This window comes from Balaenoptera physalus, assembly GCF_965194825.1.
Source record: "Balaenoptera physalus genome assembly, chromosome: 15".
NCBI lineage: Eukaryota > Metazoa > Chordata > Mammalia > Artiodactyla > Balaenopteridae > Balaenoptera > Balaenoptera physalus.
Window position 1 is genome coordinate 32,129,755 of NC_138894.1, and position 24,908 is coordinate 32,154,662.

At 44.9% G+C, this 24,908-nt stretch overlaps 1 protein-coding gene across 2 annotated transcripts; it reads right to left on the minus strand.

Annotated features, from left to right (window-relative positions):
- Positions 1-24,592, minus strand: ACTG2 (actin gamma 2, smooth muscle). 2 transcript variants are annotated; one of them, XM_082427162.1, is made up of 9 exons: positions 24,441-24,592; positions 14,065-14,234; positions 13,523-13,651; positions 7,652-7,762; positions 7,306-7,390; positions 5,534-5,695; positions 4,528-4,719; positions 2,653-2,834; positions 1-222 (listed from the first exon to the last, which is right to left on the minus strand). In XM_082427162.1, the coding sequence occupies exons 2-9, from the start codon at positions 14,188-14,190 to the stop codon at positions 79-81; spliced, it is 1,131 nt and encodes a 376-aa protein (XP_082283288.1). In that variant the 5' UTR covers positions 14,191-14,234; positions 24,441-24,592; the 3' UTR covers positions 1-78. The 2 variants fall into 2 exon arrangements, with proteins under 2 accessions (XP_082283288.1, XP_082283289.1); XM_082427163.1 differs by lacking the exon at positions 24,441-24,592 and adding an exon at positions 24,270-24,415.
- Between the last annotated feature and the right edge of the window lie 316 nt (positions 24,593-24,908).

The following is a 24,908-nucleotide window of genomic DNA, read 5'->3' on the forward strand; positions in this document are numbered from 1 at the left end:
TAAGGCTTGCAGGTTTTAATGTTTCATGATTGTTAACAGAGCAGTCTCAAGGAGACCCCCAGAGAATCTGTTCTGACTTTAGAAGCACTTCCTGTGGACGATGGAGGGCCCTGCCTCATCATACTCTGGCTTGCTGATCCACATCTGCTGGAAGGTGGAGAGAGAGGCCAGGATGGAGCCTCCGATCCAGACTGAGTACTTCCTCTCTGGGGGAGCAATAATCTGCAAAGAGCAAATATGGTGAATCATGATCAGTCGCCAAGGAATAGGGAAGGTGGTCCAGGAATCATCTCACCACACTGCCAGACTACCCTGGAAAAGAACAGCCTCTGTGGTCAGAAAGGAACAGGAGAAACCTTGTGGTAGATTAGACTATTGCTCAGATTGTCACTCTCCCTCCCACCCCATCCCCCTGCCCCTCCATGAGAAGAGTTCAGAGTTCCACCCTGTGACTTTGGGCTGGGCCCTGTATTTGCTTTGGCCAATGGGATGTCAGCAGACTTGACACAGGGGCTAGAAATGTGCTTCAGGCATGCAGGTGGGCACACTGTCTTGTGTCTCTGCCATCTTCATGAGAAGAGCTTCCCTTGAAGAGCTACTGGCCCTTCAGCCTGGGACCCACAGTGAGAGATGTGCCCCTGACCTGAGTTGGCTGGGCCTGCAGAGCTATCTAGCCAAGCTTGACCTAGATCAGCTGACTCCCAGCTGACCTGCAGATGCATGAGCAATAAATGCTTATTATTACGTGCCCTGAAGTTTCATAGTTGCTGTTACTCAGCAATAGCTAACCAATACAGACATCTGTAAAGGGAGTGCTGTTCTGTTCTTGCCTAGAGTTTGGATGCATGGGCAGCTTGGGCTGGGATTCCTCCATTCCTGAGTCTAAGGCAGTCTACTCAATAGTATCTTGTATCTGAGAAGTTCTCAAATTCATACATGCCACTGGGATTCCTGAGCTTGGCCTTTAGGAATTGGTTGTCATGTCAGACAACTTTGAACTCCACCTACAAGTATATCTAAAAGGACCATGACTCTTCAACTAATTCCTGTTTCTGAAGGGACTAAGAATTCAGTGCTAGAACAAACCAGACATGAAACAGATTTTTTTGTCTCCTAAGAATCTCCCTACGTATTTCCTAAATTGCAGAGATCATGGAATAGCTAAATAAGTAGGGTCTTTAGAAGTTATCTTATTCAGGCAGACAAAAGTCACCCTGTTGCTCCTTTGACAGATACCTCAGGGACTGGCACAGCCACTAAGAAGGTAACAGATTTTACTGCTGGGCAGTTCTAGTTGTGAGAAAACTCTGGGTTGTCTTGGGCTGGAGGCCCTAAATCTCAGCCCCATTCCCACCACACTCTCTTCTTCCATATCCTGGAACTTGCCTCACCTCCCCCAGTCCAATATGGCTGGGGTGTTTGTACCTGCACACATCCCCGGGCATCTTTGCTTACTCACTCTCTTTCCCCTGCCTGCAGTGTGCTTTCCCCTCCTCTGGTCTTATTTAAGCTGATCTTCCATTGATCATGTCTACTAATCAGATCTTAAACTCCTGGAAGGCCGGCAATGTTATTAAACTCAGGGCAGTGGCTCATAAATTGGAATATGCATCAAGTCATTGGTGTCCATTTATAAGTGTAAGTGATGGGGGCACCCCAGACCTGTTGAACCGGAATCAGGTGTGGTATCCTGACACATGGTCCTAGTAAAAAGCCGCTGCCCCAGGCCTGGCACATTGCCCCCCATGTGGCAGACCTCAGTAAGCGTGGCTGCTCCAATTGGCTCTGGGTGAGAAGAGCCCGCTGCTCACCTGTTTTCTGGTGGCCTGCTCTGCTTCCCTGTGCCAAGCACCATCTGCTAGGCAGGGGGAAAGCCTTTGTGAAGAAGGTTCTTAGAATACTGACATAGAGAACACACTTCCTCAGATCAGGCCTACTCCCCAGAGACCAACTTTATTGTGAGACTTTGTAACTTTCAACCTATTTGTTATCTCTATTTTACTCCTAACTCTTTCTAATCCTGCTAGTAGCAAAGTTCCTAGAAGCCCTAAAAGTGTCTGTCTGATTGCTTGGGGACCAGAGGCTGGGGAGAAGTGGTAAGACAGGTGGGCTCCCGTTCTGATGAGGCCTGTGCGGTGAGAAGCATTGTGTGGGAGGGCTGTGACCAAGATGGGACAGCACATCAGAGGCCGTTCAGGAATCAAGGAGTGTTCCTGTGAGTTTGAACCAGCAGACTGTCCTATAGCCAACATTCTCTCTTTGGAACTTTCACCCTCCTCTGGGGTGACACCCAAGTCCTTTTTAAAGAGTTTAAAGTTTAAAGATGGTGTGGTGTTGCCTCCTTCTTTTCTTTCCCTCTTTCCCTCCTCATTTCCTACTCAACCCCCTCAACTTCTCTCCATTCCAAATTCTTTCACCTCCTTCTCATATGGGGTCCATGAAATTGTGTTTGAGAGCCCACGCTAAATGTGTCTCCCGCTTATCAGTGCCCAAAGAACATAATCCCCCAAGATGAAATCTGTCTCGGGCCAGAATGATGGAGCACCCAGGAGGCCACCAAGCTGTAAGCCTGGCAGCCTGACTCGGAGCATCTCCCAAGTACACAGGTCTTTGTACAAAGAACAGGTTGGAGGGAGCCAGGGCAGGACCCACCTTGATCTTCATGGTACTGGGGGCCAGGGCTGTGATCTCCTTCTGCATTCTGTCGGCAATGCCGGGGTACATGGTTGTACCCCCGGAGAGGACGTTGTTGGCATATAAATCCTTGCGGATGTCAATGTCACACTTCATGATGGAATTGTAGGTTGTTTCATGAATTCCAGCTGACTCCATGCCTAGTAGAGATCACAGTAGCTAGTCAGTATCCACCACGCCACACCTATAGCTCCTCAGGTGACCCTTCTGTTGATGCAGCTACCCTGGTTCGCCTCAGTCACCTCCCTAATGGATTATAAGATCAGACTCTCTAACTGGTCATCGCCCTGCCTTGAGTTTCCCCCAGTTCTGACTGATCTTTCACACTGTTCCCTGATGAATATTTCTAAAGGAATACTTTCATTGTATCACTTTTTTCACAGCTTTATTGAGATATAATTCATGTACCATAATATTCACCCCTTTAAAGTGTATAGTTCACTAGTTTTTAGTGTATTCACAGAGTTGTGCAACCATCACCACAATCTAATTTTAGAACATGTTTAATACCCCCCAAATAAACTCCATGCCCATTAGCAGACACTCTCCATTTTCCCCTGCATTCCGTCCCCAGCCTTAGGCAACCACTAATCTATTTTCTAATCTCTATAGATTTGCCTATTCTGGACATCTCATATAAATGGACCATACAGTATTTGTTCTGTTGTGTCTGGCTCCTTTCACGTAGCATAATGTTTGCAAGGTTCATCCATGTTATAGTCTGTTATAGCCAAATAATATTCCATTGTATGGATATACCCATCATATCATCTTTGCCTGTTGGTTGACATCTAGCTACCTTAGTCTGGCACCAAGATCTTCCACAGTAAAAGGCCCTGTCTGCCATACCAGCTCATGCCCACTTACCTGGGGTCCCCCATCTCCTGTCTTTTTTCCATGTGATATAATTCCACACTGTAGATAGAGGAATCTTCCTAAAGTGAAATACTGACTTTGCTACTCTGCTGTCTAAAAACTTCCAGGGGCTCTACATTGCTGATATGATTAACCCCCATGCTCTTTGTGTGGTCCAGTGGCTCTCTTGTTTCCTCTGTGTGCAAACACACACACACACACCCCTCACCCATCATGTCCCAAATAGAATATGACTTGTCACTCCTCCACACTTTGCACATACCTTTCCATTTGCCCTGCATGCCATTCCCTACTCTGCACTCCTTCCATTCCCAGATACCATAAAATGATACTCATTCTTCAAGGTTCTATTCAAATATTCACCTTCTCTGAGAAGCCTTCCCTGATTTCTTAGGCCTATAGCACTTCGTCCAGTTACACTATATGTCAACATTTGCTTACAGGCCTTTCTCTTATATACTTCTCAAGAAAGTAGTTATCCTTGTATTAAATATTATCTTATTTAATCCTTGTGGCAACCCTATCTAGTAGGTACTATCATAATTTCTACTTTATAGATAAGAAAACTGAGGTTTGAAGAAGGTAACATGTCCAAGGTACAGCACTTGGAGGAGCAGAATCAGGATTTAAAACCAGGTCTGACCCCCAAACCCACCCTGTTTACTGCTATAGGTTTAAGACTCCATGATTTAAATGTTGAGGGATCCAAGAAATATTTTATGTTTTAATCTCATTCTTAGTTTCATGTTTATATTCCCATCCCACTTTTCCTTTATTTTGATTTCCTTACCCTTATATTTAAAATTAGATTTTTATCTAGTTGTATTGTTTATGTATTTTTGGTCCTTCCTGGAAAATATAGGCTAAGTATAAACAATAAACAGTGTGCGTGACTCCTGGTGTTTCTCTTTTCATCCTTGCCCTCCTGATTGGCCAGGACTACAGGCCGAGCCTCACCAATGAAGGAGGGCTGGAAGAGGGTCTCGGGGCAGCGGAAGCGCTCATTGCCAATGGTGATGACCTGCCCGTCTGGCAGCTCGTAGCTCTTCTCCAGGGAGGAAGAGGAGGCTGCCGTGGCCATCTCATTCTCAAAGTCCAGGGCCACATAGCACAGCTTCTCCTTGATGTCTCGCACGATTTCTCGCTCGGCTAGAAAGAGTAGAAATGACAGAGAGTAGATACTGAGCTCTGTTAGTTTGGTTGTCCTATTTTGATCTCCATGAAAACTTCCTTCTTCCTTCTCTTATGGGTTCAGTCTCAAGATGAATGTTAATGTTTTCATTCCTCTTTCTAAAGTGAAAGTTCAAAATCTCGATTCCCAAGCAAAACTTTGTATGTGCTTTTCGTCTTGCTCTCATCACTCAGCCCTGACAAAGCTGCAGGCCTTCCTGAGGGCCTTCCAGGACACATTTCCCATCTAGATGGAGGCTTATATGCTGGGATTGTACAGAATCTAGGAAGGCTCCTACCTAAAACCTCTTCCTGCCCAGGGAGCCACTTCCCCTTAGAAATTCAGACCTTACTTATTCCATTTGTCCTCAGACAAACCATAAACCCCCTAGGTAATGAAATGTGCCACCAGATTCTTACCACCATTCAGCTGAATAAAAACTAGCTCTAATCCTGGTGTGGACATGGACAGAGGTAGCAGGTGCCTGGGGAGGGAAGGAGTGCTGTGAAAGCACACTTAAAAGAGGGCAAAGCCAAGCGCTTCTTAGGATGAGTAGGTCTAAGCCTTGTCTCCCTCCCCAGGGTGTCTTGGTTGGGAACCTTCCTCCTTAAATAAGCCTGCCCTGACTATCTGGTCTGGTCTAGGGGCCCAGCCCCAGCCTAGGGCCTCCCCGTTTGCCCTAAGAGAGTTTGAGGACACAGGGCCACTGACTTCTCATTAGTCATGAGAATTTCTGGTCCTAGATCAGATTTGGTTCTGAGCTCAAGTCAAGTCCAGAAAGAGGCTGGGTACCTGTGGTCACAAAGGAATAGCCTCTCTCTGTGAGGATCTTCATGAGGTAGTCTGTGAGGTCGCGGCCAGCCAGATCAAGGCGCATGATGGCATGGGGCAGTGCGTAGCCCTCGTAGATCGGGACATTGTGGGTGACACCGTCCCCTGAATCCAGGACAATGCCTAAGGACAGAGAGGATAAGACCTATGAAAACCTTTAGTATTTTCTTTCATCTGTCTCTTTCTGGGACTGGTTACTGAAAGATCTTCAACTACCATATTTTTCTTTAGTAGCTAGAAAATTCACCCATGGTGAGAATTATCAATCATATTTTTTGTGTACATCAATTTTTGTGTATGTCGGTTTGTTTTCCCAAATGTGACTGTAGGCATCTGGAAGGCAAGTAAAATGTCTCCTCTTCTTATATTCCTTGAAACACTTTCACAAAAATGCACACGTCAATTGGCATCTAGGCTGCACGTTCTTTAGTGAGACTGGATAATTTGCATATCCTTCAGGCATCAAACTAACACATATGTAGTGCTAAAAGGACTATAAAAACCAGCTTGAAAAAAATAACATTCTTTACTGATGAAACTTTTAGTAAACCATGAAAGGAAATAAGTTTTCTCAATGTGATAAGAAATCTCTCCTGATCCAACAGCCACATAATTGATGGGGAAACATTACAATATTGTTACTGTATTATTATTATTTAATATTGTCCTGGATGTTCTAGCCAATGCAATATGACAGAAAATACAGATAAGAGGTACTATCATCAAAAGGGAACAGAATCATCATTATTTGCAGATAACGTGGTTGTATACTTAGAAGACCTAAGAGAACCAACTGAGAAATGATTAGAGTTAATCAGATGATTCAGTAAGAGCCAGATCCAAAATAAATATCCAGAGATCAGCAGCTTACTCTTATACAAGGATGTTGGTCACAGCATATTTTATAATAAAAAATAAAAATTGGAGACAACTTAAAGGTCCTGCAATAGAGAAATGGTAAAATAAATAAATCAATATCATGGAACCATCACACAATGACTCCCGTGTGGCCACTGAACATGACGTTCACAGCATAAAACCAAGCGCAAAGCATGGGATACGGAACTGCATATACCTATATTTCCCCATCACCGTCCTTATCACCTGCAGTGAAATTATCCTTTACTTTCATCTCTCCTCCACTAGACTGTTAGCTCCATAATGGCTGGTCTGTCTTGTTTGACAGTGTGTGCCCATGGCCTGTAGTGTTTGTCACATGGTAGGGAGTAATGGAAAATATTTGAATGAATGAATAAATGGACAAATCAATGAATACATGAATGAATGTTTGAAAGATGTTCATGCAAGCTGTGAAGCCCCTATTAAAAATCACTTTATTTTGAAGTTCCCTCTGTTTCCCTGAGCTCCTTTCTATACCAAGGCCACGTCATACTTACACACCCAACATCATAGGTTCTGCCATTGCTGCTTCATGAGCAGAAACATTCTAGCATTGTTGGAAAGTGTGTACAAGCTCCCAGACTAACTACTGTGAGGGAAATGGCCCTTGCAGGTTGTATTAGTCATGGTTTGTTCATGTAAATTCTTTCCAGCTACACTGGGTAGACTCGCATCTGCATTTTACATGGGCTTGCCTTCTGTTATCCCTAATCAAGGTTTTCCTTGGACTTTGACTGTCCCACTGATTCTTCTGAACAGGAATCTCTGCAAGAGCCCAGCTTTCCCTTCCTCCCTCTCAAGTCAGAAAGGGAACGGATTACAGGGCTACTCACCTGTCGTGCGGCCAGAAGCATAGAGGGAGAGCACAGCTTGAATGGCAACGTACATGGCAGGGACATTGAAGGTTTCAAACATGATCTGAAAGAACAATGCAGAATAGAAGACTATCTGGCAGAAATCACAGCACCTCTTGGTCCACAGAATGGTTTGTAATTTTATTAAGGGCAGGAACTGTGCTTATTTACCCCTCTCCCACCTCCCATACGTTCTGGCATGGACTACAAACACAGCAATTCTCAAAAAAATTCTGTTGCATTGATGCATGAATGGGAGAAAGAATCTGGCCAAGCATCCATGTTGTATTCTTGTGCCAGTGCTCAAGTCTTCCTGGCCTCTTACCTGGGTCATCTTCTCCCTGTTGGCCTTGGGATTTAGGGGGGCCTCCGTGAGCAGGGTGGGGTGCTCCTCAGGTGCTACCCGCAGCTCATTGTAGAAGGAGTGGTGCCAGATCTGGTTGGGACAAAAGTCAGATGAGTCCAGCAGACTCCCAGTGGGCTGGAAACTTCCTATGGACATGCCCATGCTGGGGGAGGATGGCACGATGCTCTCAGAATGGACTGGATCTGGAGAGGAGGCCCGTCAGCCATGGGAATTTCTGATTGCTCTTTAGAGGTTATATTCCTTCTCAACAAGGCCCCAGACAGGACTCAGACCTGGGGCCAATATACTTAGTGTGTTGATTATTTCTGTCTGACCTTGGCTCCTCTTTACACCTCTCCCTTGTCTCCCCTGCTTTGTGCCCTGAGGGACAAGGCCCTCTGCAGCTCTCTGGCTTCTGGCTGTGCTTGGCTGATAGAAGATACCAGCAAGAGGTTGGAGAGTGGGAGGGGGGAGAAGGGCATGGTGATCTCCCGGCAACACTGTGGCCTCCCTGAGCACAGCTCCTGTTGCGCAGCCCCTCCTCAGGCTCCAGCTCTCACTGAGCTCTAGTCACGCTGCCCTTGCCCTTCAGCCTTCCAGCTCTAAGAGCTTCCCTCTGTTGCTGGCACTTGAGTGTCTCTGCATCCCTTTCCGGTTCCCTAACCCTGCTCACACCTCTGTAAGTAGTCCTTCCTTAAATTAATTTCAGAACCCCAGCTGAGTGTATACTGTCTCCTGCTGAAGCCTGACAGATATGCATTAACTGTCACTGTGTTTCTCAGCCTCAGCGCTTTGACATTTTAGGTTCAATAATTCTTCCTTGTGGGGGAGCCGAAGTGCATTACGGGGTGTTTAGCAGCATCCCCGTGTTCCACCCACCAGATGCCAGTAGCACTTCTCCAGCTGTGAGGAGCAAAAATGTCTCCAGACATTGCCAAATGCCCCTGGGAGACAAAATCGCCCTGGTTGAGAATCACTGCTTTAGAGGAAGTTACTTCTTCCCGCTGTGTACTGTTCCCTCTTTAGTGATCCAGGACAACAAACAGGAGCCTTTATTTCAGAGGGATCTGGCAAAGAGTGGCAGGGACACAGGGCTTTGATTTTCTCAGAGGTGGGGCACAGGGTCCTCTGATTCCACTGTACCCATGTATTTAAGGACCCCTGGCTTTGTGCTAGGATGGTGCTAAATGTAATCTTAGTTTCAAAGTCTGGAGGGGAGAAAGGCAGTCAAAAAGACAAAATACAAGACACGTCCATATTTTAATGAAGGAAGAGGCAGGAGAAGTTCGTTTTCTGGGAGATTTGAGTAGGTCCTGAAGGCAAAGGAAGGTCTCCAGAGACTGAGGAGGGCATCTGAGGCAGAGCAAATGGCACAAGCAGAGGACCTGGGCTGTGGAGGTGTCACAGGAGACGTGAAGGAGATGGCAATTAGGCTTAATAATGTGATCTTAGTATTTCCTCAAATGTGGGCCCTGGATGCTTTGGGATAATTGTTATAGGTGCAGGTTCCTAGGCTGTATCCCAGGCCCACAAATCAGAATCTTTGGGTGGGAAGGGAAAGCTGGGAAGAAGTGAGAGAGTGGCATGGACATATATACACTACCAAATGTAAAATAGATAGCTAGTGGGAAGCAGCTGCATAGCACAGGGAGATCAGCTTTCTGACAACCTAGAGAGGTGGGATACGGAGGGTGGGAGGGAGACTCAAAAGGGAGGGGATATGGGGCTATATGTATACTTATAGCTGCTTCAGTTTGGTGTACAGCAGAAACTAGCACACCATTGTAAAGCAATTATACTCCAATAAGTATGTAAAAAAAAAAAAGAATCTTTGGGTGTTGGGACCAAGCATCTGCACTTCATCTTACTTCATTTTCGGAAGCTTTTATAAAGTACTTTAAAAGTTAAAGATGTTGGGCTTCCCTGGTGGCGCCGTGGTTGGGAATCTGCCTGCTAATGCAGGGGACACGGGTTCGGGCCCTGGTCTGGGAGGATCCCACATGCCGCGGAGCAGCTGGGCCCGTGAGCCACAACTACTGAGCCTGCGCGTCTGGAGCCTGTGCCGCGCAACGGGAGGCGCCGCGATGGTGAGAGGCCCGCGCACCGCGATGAAGAGTGGCCCCCGCTTGCCGCAACTGGAGAAAGCCCTCGCACGAACCGAAGACCCAACACAGCCAAAAATAATAAATAAAGTAGCTATAAAGTTTAAAAAAAAAAAAAGTTAAAGATGTTGACAATTTTTAAATTAGGAAAATATTTTTAAGAGGACTAAAAATTTCTCATATTTCCATTACTCAATAATAAATAGTTAACACTTTGGCTTTTTTCTTCTCCCTAATCTTTCATCTTTATGTATTTTTAAATTTATTACTACTACCATTTATTTACTTCATATGCTTTCATTTATTTATTATTTACTACTCTTACACTTCTATGTTCAATTTTGTTTCCTGTCACTTTTCAGTTAATATAACATAAATAACTTTCTTTTCCATAGTAAACATTTATTTTTAATAAATTGAACTAAAATTTTTTTAATGTTTACACAACATTTCAACATATACCATCATCATCGTATATTTAATCACATTACTATTCATGGTATCTTTGATTTTTGTTTATAAATAATCTTGTGAAAACTATCTTTGTACATATTACATTTTGTTTTTAATATTCAGGATGTTTTCCAAAGAAAAAAATTCTAAGAATGGAATTACTGAACTACAGAGCATGGCAATTGGAAAACTTTTTGATTTCTATCACCCACAAAGAGGCTAATTTTGTCTTTACTTCAGAATAGAAATTGCCTGTTTCACCCTTAAGTGCATTCAGTGTTCTCACTCTTAAAATATGAAATAATTTGATAGATAAAATTAATACCTAGTTGTTTTACTTTGAATTTTTAAATAAGTTTTTAAATAATTTTTCAAATAAGTTTAAACTTCTTCAGATTTTCAACTTTTGATAATTTCTATTTGGCCAATTATCTGGTCATGTCCCTTGATTATTTGTCTGGTGGAGACTTTGTGTTTTTAATTATCAATTTACATTAGTTGTTTATATTAATCCTCTTTTGCACTTGTGAATACTTTTTGCAATTTGTTGTTTGCCTTTTAAATTTGGTTTTGCTTTTCACATACTAGAAGTTATGATTTTTTTTTTTATTGAAGTATAGCTGATTTTTTAAAAATTTATTTATTTATTTATTTATTTTTGGCTGTGTTGGGTCTTCGTTTCTGTGCAAGGGCTTTCTCTAGATGTGGCGAGCAGGGGCCACTCTTCATCGCGGTGCGCGGGCCTCTCACTATTGCGGCCTCTCTTGCTGCAGAGCACAGGCTCCAGACGCGCAGGCTCAGTAGCTGTGGCTCACGGGCCTAGCTGCTCCGCGGCATGTGGGATCCTCCCAGACCAGGGCTCGAACCCGTGTCCCCTGCATTGGCAGGCAGACTCCCAACCACTGCACCACCAGGGAAGCCCGAAGTTATGATTTTTAAGAAGTCACATTTGTCATTCTTTTTCTCTGACTTCTTTCACCAGAAATTTGATAAATACTCACACTTACTATATTGTATTTTTTATCATTTGAATTTCTATATTTAACTTTCATATTCAATTGATATGTGTTTGATGAAATTGTATGAAGTAAGGGCCATAAACAGATTCCCTACCCCCCAAATAATGAATCAGTTGTCACAGAATAATTCATTGAATTATTGAATCCTTCTCTCCCCTCTGGTCTTGGAGGTTTCATTTACCATGTATTTCTTTTTTACCTCTGTATTGGCACCAAATTGTTTTAATTTTTATAACTTTATATTATATTTTACTATTTGGATATAGCAAGTCTCCTCTCATAGTTTTTCTTATTCATTTTATTCTCATAAATTTTGTCTTATTTATTTTTCCACACTTTATGATTATCTTGCATGATTAAAACTCGTGGCATTTTTAGTCAAACTCATAGAAGCAGAGAGTAAAATGGTAGCTACTAGGAGCTGGGGGGGAGGGAAAAGAGAGGCTATCTTAGTCAAGGCATATGAAGTGTCAGTTATGCGGGATGAGTAAATTCTGGAGATCTAACATAATATATTAGCATGGTGACTAAAGATAACAATGCTGTCCTGTATACTTGAAATTTGCTAAGAGGGTAAATCCTAAGTGTTCTCACTGCAAGGGAAAAAAACAAACAAACTATGTGAGGTAGTAGATATGTTAATTAGCTTGAGTATGGTGACTATTACATAATGTATACACATATCAAATCATCAAGTTGTATACCTTAAATATATACAATTTTTAAAATTGTGAGATTTTTGTTAGAATGGCAATGAGCCTATAAATTAATTTGAGGAGATCTGACAGCTTCACCCTATTCAGTTTTTCTTTTAAGGCACATAATATATTTTAGGGGTTTCTTTAAAGAGTTCATATTACTACTGTGAATAAATTATTTTGTCTATTATGTTTTCAAATTAGATATCATTAGAAATATAATAATATGTGCCACGTATTGAGCATTAAGTATGTTCCATGCCTTGGGATTATACTAAATATTTGCCTAGTTCAACCTCCAAAGCAACCTAATGAAGAAAGTATTTTTATTTCCACAAATAAGGAAGCTGAGGCTTAGAGGGAAGGATTTGCTCCTAGATCCCTCTGCCACTGACTCCAGTGTCTGTGCTCTTAACCATCCCACAGAGTGAAGCAAGAGCTATTGTATTTTTATCTATTTATGTCACATTCAGAGTGACTGAATCTAGGGTTTAGAGAAACTGAATCTAGGGTTTAGAGAAAAGTATATGCGTAGTACAGATTTCAAATCAGCTTTCTTTATTCCTAGTTGCAGTCTGCTCAATAAGCCCTCTATTACATTTCAAAAGACAGTCATTGCAGAAACAAGAATTCTCAGACAACTGTCAGTGGAATTTATCAAAAGAATATTAGAAATATTGTACAGCAACTATACTTCAATTTAAAAAAAGGATATTAGAAAGTCTCTATTAGCATTTTGCACGTGATTTTGTGGAACACAAACTACCATTTAAAAATTACCCCCCACGTGTTCTTTTTAAAAAATATTTTATTTTCATTTATCATTTACAGGTGGTTTGTTCCTGATGTTAATATTTCCTAGGTATCTAGTGAGAGTTTGATCTTTTTTTGGGGGAGGGGGCACGTGGTATGAGAGATCTTAGTTCCCAGACCAGGGATCAAACTCCTGCCCCCTGCGGCAGAAGCATGGAGTCCTAACCGCTGGGCTGCCAGGGAAGGCGCCCCCTCAACATCTTCTGACATGAAAAAAGCTTCTAGAAACCGGTAGAGATTCCTATTTAAATTTTTCACTAGAGAAGCATCATACTAATATAGCATTAATGCACCTATCTGAGGTCATGACAGGGAAAATAAAGGGGAGAAGCTATTTGCCTTTCTGGAAGCAGCAGAGCATTTTAAAGGATAAGCACTGCACTGGAGTGAAAGCTGGAAAGGATAAAGCTGAGACTTAGGCGGGACCAGGTTCTCAAATGCCAGACAGGGAGTCAGGAACCAACTGTTGGTTAGTGAAGAGTCTGAGGAGGTGAGTGACATGATCTGGTCTGTTTTTAGAAAGACAAGCTTTGCAGAAGTGCAGAGAATGAATTAGGTGAGTGAGGCAGGAGACAAAGAAGTCAGTCAGGAAGGCATTGGAGTCGTCTAGTGAGAGATGTTGGCAGCTGAGGCTGGGGAATGCCCGGGGGATGGACAGGAAGGAAAGAAGGACGTGAGAAACGTTGCAGAGGAAGAGTTGGCAGGGCAGAGGGTGGGTGTTGATGATGTTAAAGTGAGCACCCTAAAGGGGGAGTCCACCAGTACCTTCTCCATGTCATCCCAGTTGGTGATGATGCCGTGTTCAATGGGGTATTTGAGAGTCAGGATCCCTCGCTTGCTCTGAGCCTCATCCCCCACGTAGCTGTCTTTCTGGCCCATTCCCACCATTACACCCTGCAATGCAAAAGAGAAGGAAGGAGAACGGAATTGGCCGAGAGCTCCGCTTAGAGGGATTCAGGTATTGGAGGGTCTCTGAAGAAGGTTAAAGATAGGGAAAATGTCCTTCTTCCCCTGGAAACCGGACTGAAGGAGACAGGGTGAGGCGGATACCGATGAATGTAGAGATGGCGGGAGGGAAGGCGGAGGATTTCTTGTGGGCTTGTCTCTTTTCTTTGTCCTAAAACAATGTCATTTTCTGAGAGAACAGGGCCCATCCATACACGTCTTCCTCTTACCTTACCTTACTTAGCACACACACACACACGCACGCATGCACACACGCACACAGGCGCGCAGCTCAGCATGGACTCCACAGTCCAGTGCGTCCTCCTAGTAACTCAAAGCCTTGGGTCCAGATGAATACATACCTGGTGGCGAGGGCGACCCACAATGGAAGGAAAGACAGCCCGGGGGGCGTCATCTCCTGCAAAGCCAGCCTTGCACAGGCCAGAGCCATTGTCACACACGAGTGCAGTGGTCTCCTCTTCACACATGGTGAGTGTGGCCGAGTGAACCAGGGGCTGGAGCACCTAGGGAACTGGGGAGAAGAGAGGTAATTGGCCACTTGTCAAAATCATGTTGGAGACAGTCTTCTTGGCTGTCTTGGGGCCTGACCCCATCGGCAACCAGGACCTAGTTCCAGGAGGGACAGGTGTGGACCTGGCCCCTTACTCTCTGGCATTTGGGCCTCTTCCCTCTACCTTACTGTTTTGGGCTGAATTGTTTACCCCCCAATTTCTATGTTGAAGTCCTAACCCTAGTACCTCAGAGTGTGACTGTATTTGGGGATAAGGCCTTTAAAGGGGTAATTAAAGTAAAATGAGGTCATTAATCCAATATGACTGGTGTCAAATATGCCTAATTCAATAGAACAGGTATCTTTATAAGAGGAAATTGGAACACAGACACACACAGAGGGAAGATCATGTGAAGACACAGCAAGAAGACAATCATCTACAAGCCAAGTTGAGAAGCCTCAGGAGAAACCAGCCCTGCTGATACCTTGACTTCAGACTTCTAACCTCCAGAACTGTGAAAAAATAAATTTCCCTTGTTTAAGCCAGTCTGTGGAACTTTATTATGGCAGCCCTAGCAAACAAATCCACCTGCTTCTCAAAGACCTGAAATGACTACAAAGCGTTAATCTAATGGAAAGAATCTCTAAAGACTTGAAGTTTAGAAAAGGAATTGAAAAAATTTGCAGTAAACATAATTAAGGGTTATTATTTGCTATATAAAAGAACTCCTACAAATCAATAAGAAAGAAGTAAATAGCCTAAAAGAAAAAAATAAAAAGACTATGAATAGATAACTGACAGAAAACAAAATGCAAATACCCAACAATTACATGAAAAGATGTTCCGCCTCACTAGCTATCAGGAAATGCAAATGAAATAAGACCATTTTCACCCATCGTATTGTTAAGATTCAAAGTTTTATTATAGGTGTTGGCAAAGTTGTGGGAACACTGGCACTTTTTTTTTTTTTAAAGGTATTTTATTTATTTATTTATTTGTTTTATTTATTTATTTTTGGCTGCTTTGGGTCTTCGTTGCTGCGCGTGGGCTTTCTCTAGGTGGGGCGAGCGGGGGCTACTCTTCTTTGCGGTGCGCGGGCTTCTCATTGCAGTGTTAATCAGAGAAACACACCAACACACAATCTGGTACTACCCAAAAGTCCCTCGTGGGATACTGTACTGAGGTTAAGAGAAGGGCCAGGCAGATCGACATGGACTAATGTGGATAGATTTCTAAACCATTCTGCTGAGTGAACAAAGCAAGTTGCAGAATAGAATGTCCAGCATAAAACCATTTATGAGTTCTTTTTAGAGCACAAAACAATATTGTGCATTTTCCATAATTTTCTTTTTGTGTGGATGTGAACACAACAAAAAGTTCTGGAAAAAATAAATCTAACACTGATCATAATGGTTACCTGGAAGTGGGAAGGGGACTGAGAGAAGTGCCGTAATGTTTTAATTTTTAACAAGGAGACTGTATCCATGTATAGTTTATAATTAAAATCAATCATACATATCATTAAGGAAAATAAGATGCAGGTGAAAATGTACAATCCTAAGGGTAGGAGCCCCTTGAGGAGGACAGGGCAGCCTGAGAGGAGAGAGGAAAGTGAGAGAATTCGTGATGGGACTCACTGCCCCTGTTGCTTCAGATGGAGAAAAACAGAGAAGTCTTTCCTCCAGTGCTGATATCTGAATTGGGACGACTGCAAAGTGACGAGGGAATGAATTTTTCTAACGTCTGTTGCAGGTTTTCTTTCTTTGGGTGAGGGGCATTGTAAAAAGACCACACCTGACAAATTCTTGGCACTTGATGACGAAAGAGAAGCAATGGCAGCTCAGGAGATGGTGTGCGGGTTGCCTTCCAGCCTGAGAAGCCCCCCAGTGGGGCAGACTGGAAGTGGAGAGGGTCCCAGCTCAGGGTTGCGGGGGGGAGTCCAGAGAAGAGAGGCACGAGGCATGGAGACAGAAGGTGGCTGCAGAGGACAGCCCACCAAGCTTCATTCGGAACGTGCGGCAGGAGGGGAAGAAGAGAGCTGCCCTAGATGCCTGGGATGCTGGTCCTCCAACACCCTTACGTGAAAGGAGGACAGCAAAGACCATGACCAAAGCAAAGAGGAGACAGAGTCCCCGGCCTGAGAACGGGAGGTTAGAAAGGCTACCTAGAGACTGAGCGGAAGCTTATTCACACAGTTTGCAGGCTAGAAGGAAGCCCTTGCCTGTTATGTTCAAAGCAGGGTGCACACTAGGGGAGAGGCCCACTGTGACTTCTTGAATCCAGCTCTCCTTGTCCTTGCTGACCCTCATGATCACCCATGGTCACAGTGATCAAGTCCCAGTTCTCGCACTTGGCCTACAAGGCCCAACAAGGTCTGGCCCCTGCCTGTGTCTCCAGGCTCATCTCCCCCATGGCCCCCCTTGGCCTTCTCACTCCGGCTATGTGGAGTTCCTTTCCATTCTCCAAATGTGTCATCTTGTCTCCCTTCTGGCCCTTTAGACATGGGGTCTGGAATACCCTTCCCCCAACATATTTGCTACTGACTCCCATCACCTGTCAGGCCTCTGCATCAACACTGCATTTTCAGTCTCTCTGGCCTACCGGTCTCAGTTAGTGGCCCTTCTTCTTTGCCCCACAGCACCTTGAACTTGTCCCAGCAATGATCAACTCTGCACATCTGGGCTCATCTGTAGCTCTGTAAAGGCAGGAGCTGTGCCTGTCCTGTTCTCCAGCGATTCTTCAGTAAGCCTCGCACAATGTCTAGCACAGGGTGGGCTCTTAAACCTTTTTTTTTTATCCAGATGAATGATTGAATGAATCAATGGATGTCAAGGAGAAGGATTTTCAGAATAACAAAGGTAGAACAAACACTGGTGAGAGGACACTGGTCTGAGACAAGGTGGAGATTGAAGGAAAGTACCTAGTTGTTCAAAACAATGTTGTCTCTGGTCTGAACAGTTTCTGGACTGCAGGGAAGATCCCTAACCTTCTGCCATGTTAGACCAATGGAGAAATGGAGAGATGTCAGGAAATGGAGATGGCAAATATTGTTCCAATATTCAAAAAGGGAAAGAAGGCAGATATCTAAAACCTCAGATAATCTTGATATACAAATTAGGCAGGTTTCCAGAAGGTGTTATTAAAGAAGCAGTGGGCTTCCCTAGTGGCGCAGTGGTTAAGAATCTGCCTGGGGCTTCCCTGGTGGAGCAGTGGTTAAGAATCCGCCTGCCAATGCAGGGGACACGGGTTCGAGCCCTGGTCCGGGAAGATCCCACATGCCGCGGAGCAACTAAGCCCGTGTGCCACAACTACTTAGCCTGCGCTCTAGAGCCCACGAGCCACAACTACTGAGCCCACACGCCACAACTATTGAAGCCCACGCGCCTAGAGCCCATGCTCCGCAACAAGGGAGGCCACCACAATGAGAAGCCCGCGCATCGCAATGAAGAGCAGACGCCCGCGGGCAGCAACAAAGACCCAACGCAGCCAAAAATAAATAAATAAATAAATAAATCTATTTAAAAAAGAATCTGCCTGCCCAGAAATAGAGACACAGATGTAGAGAACAAACATGTGGACACCAAGGGGGGAAAGCGGCGGGGCGGGGCGGGGCGGGGGTGTGTGATGAATTGGGCGATTGGGATTGACATGTATACACTGATGTGTATAAAATTGATGACTAATACGAACCTGCTGTATAAAAAAATAAATAAAATAAAATTCAAAAATTCAAAAAAAAAAAAGTAAGCTTCTTCCAAGCAATTCAGAGGGAAATAGAATATAAAATTTTAGAATTTTGAAACATTTTTTCCCCCTTCTGTTGTTTTCAAAGGCTTTGGGGGTGGCAGGGGGAGGTGGTGGTAGTGGGATATTGGAGTTAGAATAGCCATAACATAAAAACAGTGAATTTTACTAAGGAAAATGAATCCCAGGAATTCTGTTCAAATAGGATAGATTCTTTTGTTGTGCTAGAGGTGTCCTGTGTTGAAGATACTAGGCTACATGGGAGTATTTGTCTAGAAAAGAAAAAAATTTTTGTTAATTAGTATTTTATTGATGACAATAAAGTTGGAATATGATAATAAAAAAATAAGGACTTCCCTGGTGGCGCAGTGGTTAAGAATCTGCCTGCCAATGCAGGGGACACAGATTCAAGCCCTGGTCCGGGAAGATCCCACATGCCGCAGAGCAACTAAGCCCGTGCACCACAACGACTGAGCCTGCGCTCTAGAGCCCGTGAGCCACAACTACTGAGCCCGCGTGCCACAACTACTGAAGCCCGTGTGCCTAGAGCCCGTGCTCCACAACAAGAGAAGCCACAGCAATGAGAAGTCCGCGCACCGTAACAAAGAGTAGCCCCCGCTCGACGCAACCAGAGAAAACCCACACACAGCAATGAAGATCCAACGCAGCCAAAAATAAATAGATTTACAATAAATAAATAAATAAATAAATAAATAAATAAATAAAAAGAAGAATCAGCCTGCCAATGCAGGGGACACAGGTTCAATCCCTGGTCCGGGAAGATCCCACATGCCGCGGAGCAACTAAGCCCGTGTGCCACAACTACTTAGCCTGCGCTCTAGAGCCCACGAGCCACAACTACTGAGCTCACTCGCCACAACTACTGAAGCCCGTGTGACTAGAGCCCGTGCTCCGCAACAAGGGAAGCCATCACGATGAGAAGCCCGCACACCGGAACAAAGACCCAATGCAGCCAAAACTAAATAAAATAAAAATAAATAAATTAAAAAAAAAAAAAGAAGCAGTGATTTCTTGTAATTGATTAGGGTTTACCAAGAACAAATGTTGGCAGACTAACAGCCTCCCTTTTTCCACAGGACCCCCTGGCTGGAAATGCAGGAGAAGGTGGGAGACATTGAGCTTAACTTGATCTTGGCATCTGACAAATTCTCCCGTGATATCCCTATGGATAAAGCCATGTGGGCTGAACAATAAATCAATTAGGCATATTTACAGCTGCCTGAGTTATTGTCACTGAAAGGTGTTAATTGATAGGTCACTGTCAACCTGGAGGCAACGATATGCCTTAGAGCTCCACTCTTGATCCTTTCTCATGTGACATGTTTATAAATGAGTTGGATGAAAATATAGAGTGCATGGTGATCAAATGTCCAGATAAAACACACATGTTGGCTGGAAGAATCGAAATCCAAAAGATCTCAAAAAGCAGAGAAAATGAACTGAATCCACTAAGATTAAATTTAATAGGATAAATATGAGGTTGTGGATGTGGGTCTGAATAACCAAACTGTGAAAGCTCTTGTTCAGCCTCTGTGAGCAGGACCTGGGGTCTTGTCGACAGTCTGCAGTGTGCTGGAGCCATGATAAAAGCTAACCCCACCTTCAGCCAGAGCGCTGTGTCTGGTTCTTAGGGCCACCGTTGCCAGCAGAGCTGTGGGAAGGTGGGCTCCCGTTCACGGCTGACATGGCAAATTGTACTACTTTTCTAAAGAGGAATTCAAAAATACTTATCAAAAGCCTTAAAAATGTACATATCTCTTAACTCCACAAAGACACTTCTAGGAATTTATCCTTGGGAAACACTCATGGGTGAGTGCAAAGATTTGGCCAACTTTAATGCGAAAAAAAGTTATTGAATAATAAATAAACTGGTTTCTAAACTAGATGCCAGAAACCTCCCTACAACAGAGAGAGCAGAATATTTAATGTCCTGGAAAAAGTGCAAGCTGCTTTGTTAGGTGAAACACAATATGTTCTGTGGTTCCATTTTTGGTAAAAATGTATTTTTAATTTTTAAAAATTGGGAGCCTTTCACATACATTATCTATTTAATCCTCACAAAAGCCCTGAGGGAAGATATTTTTAGTTCCATTTTACAGATAAGGAAACCAAGTCTCAGAGAAGTGAAAGGACTTAGCTCTCGGGCTCCTCACTGGGAGCGGCAGGGCTGGCCTCAGCCCAGGACAGGCTTCAAAGCTTGGGCTTGCACCTTCCCCACCACCTCAGTGAAACCCTCACAACTTCTCCATGTTTGGTGTTTTTGCTTCTGCCTCTCTGTCTCTTTAGCACTTTTGGCAGCAAAAGCCCTAAAACCAAAGGGTCTGTGTTCTTTTCTCTCTGTGAGCCTCTGAGCCCCTCCTATGCCATGCCTAGGTCTAGATTTATGTTTACAGCCCCTGCATCGGTGTTTAGCACATAGTAGGTGCTCAGGAAATGTTGGATGGCAATCCCACCACCTGCCTGGCCTTCCCCTGACAGTCTGCTCTGCCCCTGCCCCTGCAAGTTGAGCTCGAGTCCCCACAGGCCAGTCTCAGGGCAGCTCGGTCATGTGGGCCTGATTTAGAACCACACAGGGACAGTCTCCTTCACAAGCTGGTCACAAAGAGTTGTGTTTCCTTGTTCTAGCAGGTGGTTCACCTTGAGGAGAAAACAACCCCAAAAGCTAGAAGGTGGCCAAGAGGCAAAGCTGCACCTCTGTGACTGTCTCCCTCTGGGGTCCCCTCTCTCTTGTGACTTATAGTTCAAGCCTGTCTGGTTTTTCAGTGAACCCTTTTGTCTCCCCTTGAAGTTCCCCACCCATAGTAAGAAAGAACGTTGGACTTTGTTTCCCAGCAGCTGAGACAGCTGGCCTGGAGTGGAGCTTGGCGTGGCCCGTGCTGTGCTGCCCAGGGAGAAGGCTTGGACCCTGGAGCCAGGCTCTCCTGGAATGTCTCTGCCAGGGGAAATTCTAAACTTCACTCAGCCACTTGCTGGTAATTTGTGGCTAGACTCGAGCGTGTCAACTGAACCAGAGCCAATGTCACTGTGGTTTCCTGGGTCACAACCACTTTGCACTCGCAGAAAGCCGAGTTCACTGTTCTGGCTCTTTCAGCACGTACTACATCTGGGCTTCATTGAGGATTTCACAGAGTTAGAAACACAGCTCCCCGCTCCTCTCTGAAAAGTGGCCAAAATCCAAAGACATAATGAACGCAAAGAATTTGCTCACCCACGCATCCCCCTGGCCACCCCCAAGCAAACATGAGGACAAGATGAGAGCCCCCTGCACTCACTCTCTGAAGGAGAAGGGTTTGGCTTCAGAGTTCTCTCCTGCCCTTCCTTCTTTGCTCTCCTCCCTCTGGGCACCCCTCCCCATGGCCAAGTCCCACGGCTCCCTCTTTGGCCTCCAGTTTCCTCAACTGTAAAATGGAAATGGTGACATCTATCTCCCAGGATAATGGATCAAATGAAATAATGGAAATGAAGTGCTTTATAAATTGGAAATCAATTTAAATCAGGGTCAGCAAACTAACACCTGTTCTTGTGAGGCCCGTGAACTAAGAATGGTTTTGACATTTTTTAATGGTTGCAAGAAAGCCAAAGAATAAGATTCTATGACCCAAGAAAATTATATGAAAATCAAATAATAAATAAAGTTCCATCGGAACGCAGTCACACCCATTCACTTACATACTGTCCATGGCTGCTCCGGTACAATGGCAGAGTTGAGTAGCTGTGACAGAGGCCTTTAGACTCACAAAGTCTAAAATATTTACTATCTTGCCCTCTACAGAAAAAGTTTGCCAGCCCCTTTTGTAAAGGGCTGCTCAAATAATAATTCTTATTATCTCTCTTACTCTTCTCCATTAGAGCTTGCTCCCCGGATGAAGCCTGCCATACTGGAAGGAGATGAATTGATCCACTTCATCAATCAATGATTATTGAAGAGAAGGTTGAATTTATGCCAGTTCCCAAAGACGTTTTCATTTTAGGGGAAAGTTTGAGTCCTAAAAGGAGGGCCTCTCAGATAGTGAGATTTCAAATACTAGTTGGGGAAACATCTTGGAGTGAGGGCTTCAAATGACAAGTAAGCAGCTGCCTATTAAAATCTGCAAACACATATATCCATACAATGACTTCACAAGAAACACTCCTATGGTGGAAAATTCTAGCAGCACCTCTTATTAACTTCGGGGTATCTCGACTTGGTTAATATACACTAATTAAATTAAAAATGGCTTCTGGCTAGCACTATTTCTGATCCTCAGGAATCTGCCATTTGGACCTGCTCTTCTGGCTTTTACCTTGGCCACTCACTCGCTCCCCCTGCTCAGCTCTAGTCCCATCCCCTCTCCTGAGCTCCAGAGCCCATGGGACATCTACACTCCATGCCCTGGCACCTCAACTCCACCTCTGAGACTGCTGTCCTCATCACCGTCCTCTGGCTGGAATGGCCCCTCCGAGATTGGCACCACCCACCCAGGATGGAACCCAAGCCCAACACCCTGACTGCTTCCTCCTCCCTCCCAACCAATCCCCAGGCCCTCTTATTTCTGCCTCCATGTAGCTCCAGCCACCAACTTGGGACCACTGCACACTGTTGTAGCACTCTTGCCCTGTTCAGTCCACTCCCCTCACAGCTGCCTGAGCAGTCCCTTCAGAGGGCAGACCTCTTGCTATCATCCTTCTGTGGTGCCCCATTGCCCAATCCCTAGTAATCTGGCCCTGCCTGCCCCTCTGACCTTAGCTTTCCCTGCTTCCTGCCTTGGAATCTATATTCAGTGGAGTTGAGCCCCTTAAACAGTCCTAAAGAACATGCTCCCTCTGTCCTGGGACTACCCCTACTTCAGGGCCCAGCTCAGGTACCCCTTCCTCCAGGAAGCCTTCCCTGATAACTTCTGGGCTGGGTGAGGGGCTCCTCCTGTGCTTTATCCCTTTCATATATTTATCTTCTCCATGGTTCTCATCTGTCTCTCCCAGTGATTGCAGAAGCCCCTACACTGTCCCTAAGGAGCAGAGACAGTGCCTGGTACATAACAAGTGCTCAATAAATGTTGCCAGAATGAACAAAGGGAAGGAAGAAAGAAATCTAGCTTCAAGGTCATGATGTCATTCTGCCCATCTTGGTTTCCCAGGCATAACATGTAGAATCTCTGCTCATTAGAGTTTCTCTAGTGCCCATGTATCTCTGCCACAGGAATCTCTGTCTCGCTGCAGCCCAAGGGCTCACCTCAAGGTCTAAACCCATTCAAATAATAAAAGCAAGTGCTAGAGCCTCCCTATGCAAAGTGTGGTCCCAGACCAGCAGCCTCAGCATCACCTGGAAGTATATTAGGCATGGAAATTATCAGGCCCTACCCCAGTCTACTGAGTCAAAATCTGGGGTGGGGGGCGACAAAGCAATCTGTGTTTTAACAAGTTGTCCAGGTGATTTTTAAAGTTTGAGCACTCAGGGCCAGGCCCTGACAGTGTTGACCTGAGCACTTTATACATATATTATCTCATTTAATCCTCACAACAGCACTGCCAGATAGGTATTATTACCATGGCTCCCATTTTACAGGTGAGGAAATTGAGGTCACTTAGTAATTCTGGTAGCTGGGGAGTCTGCCTCCAAGGCCTGCATCATAACCCCAGCCAGCCTCAGCTGTAAAGAGATGTTAGCAGACTCTGTTCACAAAAGTGGACACAGCCCCTTGGTCTATTTTCCTCTTAATTATTTATGCTCTTGTGTCTGTGTGTGTGCCATTGGGGGAAGATGATGGCATTGGTGGGTGGTTTCACAGCCAGGTGTGGGTCTTTTGTACAAGTTGCTTAACTTCTCTAAGGTCTCAGTGTCTTCATCAGAGAACGAAAGAATTAGATGGTTCCACTTCCTTCCAGCCCTAAAACCACATGATGCCCCAGGACACTTACTCCACTCCACTCCACTTTTTGCATCCTCCAATGACCCTGGAGCCTTCAAGGGTGAGAAAACTCTTAGCCAAGCATGAATCAGAGAGACCCATGGGGGTCTGAAGAAAATACTCACCCATCCCCAGCAGACACAGACACAGGGGCCATAATTGGTTTGGATTTAAATGCCCCGAGAAGAAGTCATTTCTCTGAAAAGCATCTGTTCCCCTAAAACAGCCTCCCAGACGTTCTGAGCCACGACCAAGCTCACCTCATGGGTGTAGATCTGCGCTGGCTCTGGTGAGCAGTGACAGCAGAGACCGCAGGTGACACATCCCACCCACCACCCAGTTAGGAGGGCAGGGAATCCCGTTCCAGGCTGTTCCTGCCCCAGGATGCCCCATGGCCAGAAATACCTTTTCCTGGCAGGCAGCAGTGTGCTTGTAGGCAGAGTTGCACACCGAGGGTCTTGACGTGTGACCTGGGCCAGCATCACAGAAGCCAGGCCAGTCTGGAGGTGCCTCCTGCACCCAGGGGTCCAGGCAGCCCCAGAAAGACAGAGACGGCAGAAGCTGTACAGTACTCACCGAGTGTATGAGAGGTCCTTCTCCCAGTGACTGAGGGCTGGTGTGTCTTTGGCATAAATACCAGAGCAATATAAAACCCCAGAGGCGGATCTTCTTTAAACAGAGTCCCTAAAAAGGCCAGCTGACGGTGTGTTAGCAGTATTACCATATAAGGTGGTTTTTTCAATAAATCGGCCTTGGGGGGGTGGGAAGGGGGTTGGGTAGAGTGAATTATCATTTGAAAAATGTATGCAAAAGGACTCAAGAGGCAGCAGCTTCGGTGCTGGCAGATTTGTTCCTTTTATGCTGCACTTGCATAAACAAAACTCACACCAGGCCTTATAAGCTGCCCAGAGTGAGGCCAGATGGAGCTCTGTTCCTGGAGAGAGAACCATACCAAGAATGGCAGTGGGCCTCCTCCCTCCGCACCTCCCTACTCAGGCCCTGATGCCCGCCACCCCTGGGCAGTGTCCCCAAAATGGATACAAT

Coding starts and splice junctions, on each gene's coding strand:
- ACTG2 (XM_082427162.1), bottom strand. CDS start 14,190: ATGTGTGAAGAGGAGACCACTGCACTCGTGTGTGACAATGGCTCTGGC. Junction 7,763..13,522: donor ACTGGGATGACATGGAGAAG/GTACTGGTGGAC, acceptor TGTCCCAACCAG/ATCTGGCACCACTCCTTCTA. Junction 7,391..7,651: donor ACAGGGAGAAGATGACCCAG/GTAAGAGGCCAG, acceptor TTGTTCTTTCAG/ATCATGTTTGAAACCTTCAA.